Here is a 6,609-nt window from a genome sequence, read left to right on the forward strand (position 1 = left end):
CCCTCCCCGGTTTCGGGGGGCAGGGGAAAGGGGGGTTTTTTTCTTTTTTTTTTTTTGCGGAAGGGGGAGATCTTGTTTTAAGTTTCCTATGTGCCGTTCGGCAGCGAGGGGACTGCGAGGTAGGCGCCGAAGACTGGCGCCGCGATAGGCTTCGGGGCGCCCAGAGCCGGTGGCCACGCTTTGGGGATAAGGGTGGGTACCGACCGCCCGCTCCGGAAGGCACAAGGGAGGGAGTGAGGACTGGCCTGGAAGCCCGTGTCAGAGCTGGGAACACTTGGGGGAAAGGTCCGGAGCAGTCGGCAGCGAGGGGACTGCGAGGTAGGCGCCGAAGACTGGCGCCGCGATAGGCTTCGGGGCGCCCAGAGCCGGTGGCCACGCTTTGGGGATAAGGGTGGGTACCGACCGCCCGCTCCGGAAGGCACAAGGGAGGGAGTGAGGACTGGCCTGGAAGCCCGTGTCAGAGCTGGGAACACTTGGGGGAAAGGTCCGGAGCAGAGCTGTTGGCACCTCCGAGCCAGTATATGCAAAGCTCCTACCTATAAAATCGTAACACATTAAGAAACGTTAATGACATAGTACATATTTAAGACTAGGAATAATCAATGTTTTGAAAATACAGTCTTCTCACCATAATCCATAATGTCAATGCAATTCAAACAATGCCCCGATACTATTTATGAGAAATAACAACTGCTTCTAAAATCTCAGTGGATATATCAAGGGCAAAGGAAATCCTACAAGTAGAAGAATGAAGAGGGAAGATTTTTATTGCTGTTCATTAAGACTTGATTTCGATTTCAAGCTATGGTAGTTAAGACCAGGTTGTACTGATACAAGGACAACCAAGGGGCCCATGTCACAAACAGAAGCGTGGTAATAGACACACACATGTGCAGACATCTGACTCATGCTGAAGGCAAAGGGGTAGGGCCAACTGTCCATCTCTGTGAACAACCTGAAACTGAGCTGCTACTTCACACCAGCCACAAATCAATTCCAGGGAGATGAAAATCTAAACATAAAAGGGAAACGATACAAGGGAACTTCAAAAAGTTCACAGAAAAAGGGAATTAAAATATGAATTAAATTTGGTGCAAAAATTTTGAAATCTATGCATAGTTTTTTAGTAATACACATTTCCTATGAACTCTTTGAAGACCCCTTGTACCACTCGTAGAAGGTAAAAGAGTTAATATAGTCAAGATTTAGGAGCAGGGACGGGTTTATTAAACAAGACACAAAGCAACTAGAGGAAAAGACTTGAGAAAATAAACTACGTTAGAACTGAGAACTTTGGTGCTTTGAAAGATACCATTAGAAGTGTGAAAAGCGAAGCTCAGAGTGGAGGAAGAGCTCTCCAACACACAAAACCAACCAAACACTTGATTCCAGAATACATACAGAACGACGCCCAGTCAAGAAAAAGGGAACCGAGCGCTGGACAGATGATCAAGAGAGCTGAACAAGCACTTCATTTCCCCCAAAAAGGATATCCCACGGGCCAACGGGCATCTGGAAATGAGCTGCATCTCACAGGTAATGGGAGGAAGGTAATCTTGGGAAGGCACAAGAAGGTACTGCTACGTGGCGGAAACGAAAACAGCAGATGGTGGCCAAGTGTGAGTGAGCACACGGAGCCACAGGAACGCTCACTCGTGGTTGGTGGGTGTGTGATTTGTACAGCTATTTTGAAAACTACTTGAAAACATTCAGACATATTACATGGCTGTTGAAGACAGGCATGTCTTGAAGATCACAATTCCACTTCACATTTACCTTGTGCACCGAGAGACATTTCTGAGAATGTCTGCAGGACTACACTTTGTAATGGCTCTGGTAAGGGAACCACTCAAGCGTATACCAGTGACAGAATGGATGCACTGCTGCGTTCCTAAATGGGACTTCCTGTTCCAATTCAAAGGCACAAACTTTTGTTAAACACAAAATAGGGATGAATTTCCCAAGTATAATTTTGAGTGAAAGAAGCAAATACAAAAATCTATATAGGAATGATTCCTTTTACACACATTTAAAAAGCAGGCACAGTTTAAGATCTCGTGTTATTACAGTTAGGAAAGGAGCGGCCTCTGGGAGCTGGGAGCAGTCTCGCGTGGGCAGGGGAGGGCGCGCACCGCGGAGCCTGGCTGCGGGGGCTGGGAGAGTGGTTAGGAAGAAGAGGAGGAGCACAGCCCCTCACCCTCGACTCATAAGTCTAATAGGATCTACCCTGGGTGTCTCTGAGAGTGTGAACCTGCACCCCCCTCCCAAAGGGGAGGGGGGAGGAATAGAAAGTCCCTTACTTCTCAGCCTGCCTGAGCGGGGACCGGTGTCTCTTCTAAAGGGTGAGGTGGCTTTGACCCCGGGTTGCCCGGCCAGCACGACCGACCGAGGAGGTGGCTGGACAGCTGGAGGATGAACGGAGAAGCCGACTGCCCCACAGACCTGGAAATGGCCGCCCCCAAAGGCCAAGGTAGGGGCTCCCACACTCCGTTGTATTTAACTTAGAATTGTCTTTCCCACATGGCTGTTTGCAGGCTCACTCCCCTCCTGAAAGGTTTCTCCAGGCTACATCCTCCATCCTCCGAATCTGAAAAGGGGAAGAGGGTGTTTATGATAGCATCCCTCTCACTTGGAGTTTGACTAAATCCAAAATTATTTGGCATGGAGCCTATAAGTAGTATTTTTTCACACCCTCCTCCTCCTGTGTTTGAGTGGGAGAAGGGGCCGCCTTCCAGACCTCCCAATCAGCCCGAAGTGTGCCCTGGTCCGGTGTCCTGGAATGGGAGAAAGGATGAGGAGTGTGGTAGAGGGGGTAGGAGACAGGTTGGAAAGGCTTTTCAGGTGTTTTTGTTATTTTTTGCACTAGTGAGAGAGAGACAGCACCCCCAATAGGGTCTTCTCACCAGGACCCACCCCCCAGATTATCGAGCACCAATCACAGATGCACTTGTGCTGGGCCTACTCAGGGAGGTATGTGGGCAAGAACCTGGAACCTTCCCATGTGGGTCAGCATCAGTGTCATGTTTTTACCTCAGCACCATCATCCAGCCCCCAGATGTTTTCTTATTATTAAGAAAACCAGGTGTCTTCAGAAGCAGTTGGAGAGAAAGGTTAGGTTCAGACCCTAAGCCATGGGGAGGTGTAAATGACTACACCCCTACCAGGGATCCAGCCTGTATGCCGGTGGAGGGTAGGATGAAGCCGAGCATCTGGCAGTGCTTGTGGGACACTGAGGAGAAGGATTATGGGCCCACGTGACCTGCTTTGTAGATACCCTGGCCCAGGTTACCAGATACAAATGAAAATGAAGAGCCCTATGACTCCTAGCTTTGAGGACCTATTCTCCCAGCTCACCTTCTGGGGTAGCCACCCTCCAGAGGCCTGGAGCTCTTGGGGGCTGCATCTTAGTTGCTGAAAATAATGGTTCCAGACTCCCTTTTTTGCTTCCCTAAGGAACAAGGCCAAGACAACCACTTGGATTGGGGGTGGGAGGGTTCTTCTTAGGGTAGGAACCTAAGAGCCCTTGTCCACATGCCTGCTTTGCCTGCCAGCTGTCCTGTGTGTGGTTCTTCCACTTCCATCTCATTTTAGTTACTGACTAGAAATTCTCCTTTGGTCTTCCTTTAGGTGCTGGGAGGGAGGAGATGGACGGAATACCCGTGTCTTTGATATGGGTTTCCAGATGTTCTGGAGAGACTTGACTTGGGTTTTCCTTATTGCCCATACCCCATTCTCAGTCCTTGCATGTTTATTCACCCAGAGCTTGAACTTGGTAATGTGTTTAGATTTTTAGATAAATTGCTACAGTCCCTCTTAGATACAGCAAGCCACTTTCCCAGAGGACCCCAAATCCCTAGGGCTTCATCCCCTAGCCCTTCTACTCCACAGTAAATAGGAACGTGACAACCTGGCATGTTAGAAGTGATCATAGTTTTGAAGTAAGCAAGACCTGAGTTTAAGCATTGGCCACAATTTCCTTAGGACTGAGCCATGTCATGTCTCTGCCTTCACATGGGAAGCAACTGGGGCTCGATGCTCTCGGGAGGAAGGGTTGGGTACTCAGTTCCGGGAATAGATTGGGGCTGGAGGGGGGAATAGCTTGAGCTAGGCTAGATGGCCTCTCTTACCTCTCACCAGACCGCTGGTCCCAAGAAGACATGTTGACTTTGCTGGAATGCATGAAGAACAATCTTCCATCCAATGACAGCTCCAAGTTCAAAACCACTGAATCACATATGGACTGGGAAAAAGTAGCATTTAAGGACTTTTCTGGAGACATGTGCAAGCTCAAATGGGTGGAGATTTCTAACGAGGTAATTGATATCCCCCCCTTTTTCCTGATATAGGTGAATACACACCTACACATATCCCTGCCGCAGCCTTCGTGATTGCGGAAATAAACTAAAAACCTGTAACAGAAAGGAAAGGGACCAGGAGAGGTCTTTGTGAGGTTGCCCATTGGTTCTGCACTTGCCCTTGTGCATTTTGAGAGGAGACACGGTTGAGAGCTCTGGCCCGGTATTCTCAGTTGTGTCACTGTTATCTGGGTGGCCTTGAAACCTTACCATCTCTGAGCCTCTTGTTGCCTGAGCTGTTCTGAGATTGAATGAGATGCTGGCATGGACAACTACGTGGAGGTCCGACAGTCACCTTGTGGCTGTCCTTTGGCATGTCCTTTCTGTGCGGGCCAGTGCTAGGTGTCAGGCTGCTTGTGTGGTGTGGCTATTGGCCTCTACTCCTCTGATAGGTTTCCTCTAGTGGAAGGTTGAGGAAACCTGTCAGAAAGTAGGGTGCGCTACAGGTAGTGCTTCGCTTTCCAGCTGCCCCTTCCCTCACCTCTCTCCTTCTTCCAGGTGAGGAAGTTCCGTACATTGACAGAATTAATCCTTGATGCTCAGGAACATGTTAAAAATCCTTACAAAGGCAAAAAACTCAAGGTGAGCTATTGGGAGGTGAAGCCCGAGGGATAGGGGAGGAATAGTCCCAGGAACAAATGTTACCTGACCTTCATTGTGTCCTTGTCCCCACTTCCAGAAACACCCAGACTTCCCAAAGAAGCCCCTAACCCCTTATTTCCGCTTCTTCATGGAGAAGCGGGCCAAGTATGCGAAACTTCACCCTGAGATGAGCAACCTGGACCTGACGAAGATTCTATCCAAGAAATATAAGGAGCTTCCTGAGAAGAAGAAGGTGGGGGGAGGGGGGCTAAAGAAGGGGAGGGGAAATGCTGGGAGCAGCTGGTGCCCTGAGGGTGTTTGGGAGGTAGGCCTTGGACAGGGCTCTGGCTTCAGGGATGTGGGTGAGTCAGTACAGCAGAATAGGCTTGGAGGCAGCTGTACAGGATTGCCTCTCCCAGACTCGCACAGGGTCAAGCACAGGCACCGGCACCGTGGCAGATGTGACCGAAAAGAGCCAGGTGCCCAGACCAGCCTTTTATTCTCCGGACAACCCATGACATTCCATTTCATACAGCTGTCCCCCCATCCTCGCATTCTCACCATTAGGCCTGCCATCCTTCACTCTGTGACGTTTCCTGTCATGGTCTCATTTGATGCTTGCAGCGTCTTTGTAAGGGTAACCCCAGACAGAGGGGTTATCCCAGATTTGCCTGCAAAAAAAACGAGGTTCGGTGTCCCAGGTCACATGACTAACGATGCTAGAGCAGGGTTGGACTTAGCACCCTGGACTCCCTGTCTTGTGCTCTCACTGCTGTGTCCACATGTTAAATGAGCTTTTTTCCCCCGTGCACACATGTTCACCTAAGGACACAGGTTGTCCCTCCTGGCCTCATGTTGTCCCCTGCAGACATACGAAACTGTCCCAGACACTTAGAGAACCCCTTGGGCAGCTGTTGCTCAAGCTTTCCAGGCAGGCTGGACACAGACTAAGAGCTCCCCTGGCAGGGGATCAAGATATTGGAAGAGCCCTGCCATGTCACAGATGATACGAGATGAACATGAAGAGGACATGCTAGTGGCAGTGCGGAGCTAGGGAGAGATGGTGGAGGGCAGTGGGAGAGGCCAAGAGGCTTATTTGCCAGGAGTGGAAACAAAGTAGCACACAGCCAGCTCTCAGTTAGTGGCTGCTGCCATGCAGTGAGTAGCCCTTTTCTGGATTGCATACCTTGGCTGCAACACATGCTGTTGGTGCTGTACCCAAAAAAGGAGCCAGCTTGGGTGGGTAAAACCAGCTGTTTGCAACTGTTGCCCAAGCAGAGTAGGAGCATAAATTGCTGGAGTTGTGGGCCCCTTGTGAGGATGTTGGACTGTTGACTGTACACATGACACCCGAACACTCCCAAGGTGGGAGGGAGAGGTCTAGAGGCAAAGGCTCTGAGAAGCAAAGAGGGACAGACTCGCAGAGTGGCCCAGGTGCTGGCCTGGGGGACACAGCAGGACACATTCTCCTGACTCTACCACTGGACCACTGTGTACGAGGCTTCAGTGAGCTACTTCACTTCGCTGGGTCTGGTCTTGTGAGGCGTGGAGGAGGAGCCAGATCTGTTTGGTGCCTCCCAGCTCTACAGATGCCATCTTGTCTGAGGAGGGCTGAAAGTGGGAAAGAGGAGGCTGGACTCTGCTTCTGGTTTTCTGCAGGAACCACAAGGGA

At 50.2% G+C, this 6,609-nt stretch overlaps 1 protein-coding gene across 5 annotated transcripts in view; it reads left to right on the forward strand.

Annotated features, from left to right (window-relative positions):
* The first annotated feature begins 2,126 nt into the window (after window positions 1-2,126).
* UBTF (upstream binding transcription factor) overlaps window positions 2,127-6,609 on the forward strand; it is a 13,163-nt gene continuing 8,680 nt past the window's right edge. The window contains exons 1-4 of one of the 5 annotated variants that reach the window (XM_027767824.1): window positions 2,127-2,470; window positions 4,138-4,313; window positions 4,854-4,937; window positions 5,035-5,190. In XM_027767824.1, coding sequence (XP_027623625.1) covers window positions 2,413-2,470; window positions 4,138-4,313; window positions 4,854-4,937; window positions 5,035-5,190 — 474 coding nt within the window. In that variant the 5' untranslated portion in view covers window positions 2,127-2,412. The remainder of the gene's footprint in view (window positions 2,471-4,137; window positions 4,314-4,853; window positions 4,938-5,034; window positions 5,191-6,609) is intronic. The other 4 variants (XM_027767820.1, XM_027767821.1, XM_027767822.1 and 1 more) reach the window with 4 other exon arrangements.

Source organism: Tupaia chinensis, unplaced genomic scaffold, assembly GCF_000334495.1.
Source record: "Tupaia chinensis unplaced genomic scaffold, TupChi_1.0 Scaffold144741_1, whole genome shotgun sequence".
Lineage (NCBI taxonomy): Eukaryota > Metazoa > Chordata > Mammalia > Scandentia > Tupaiidae > Tupaia > Tupaia belangeri.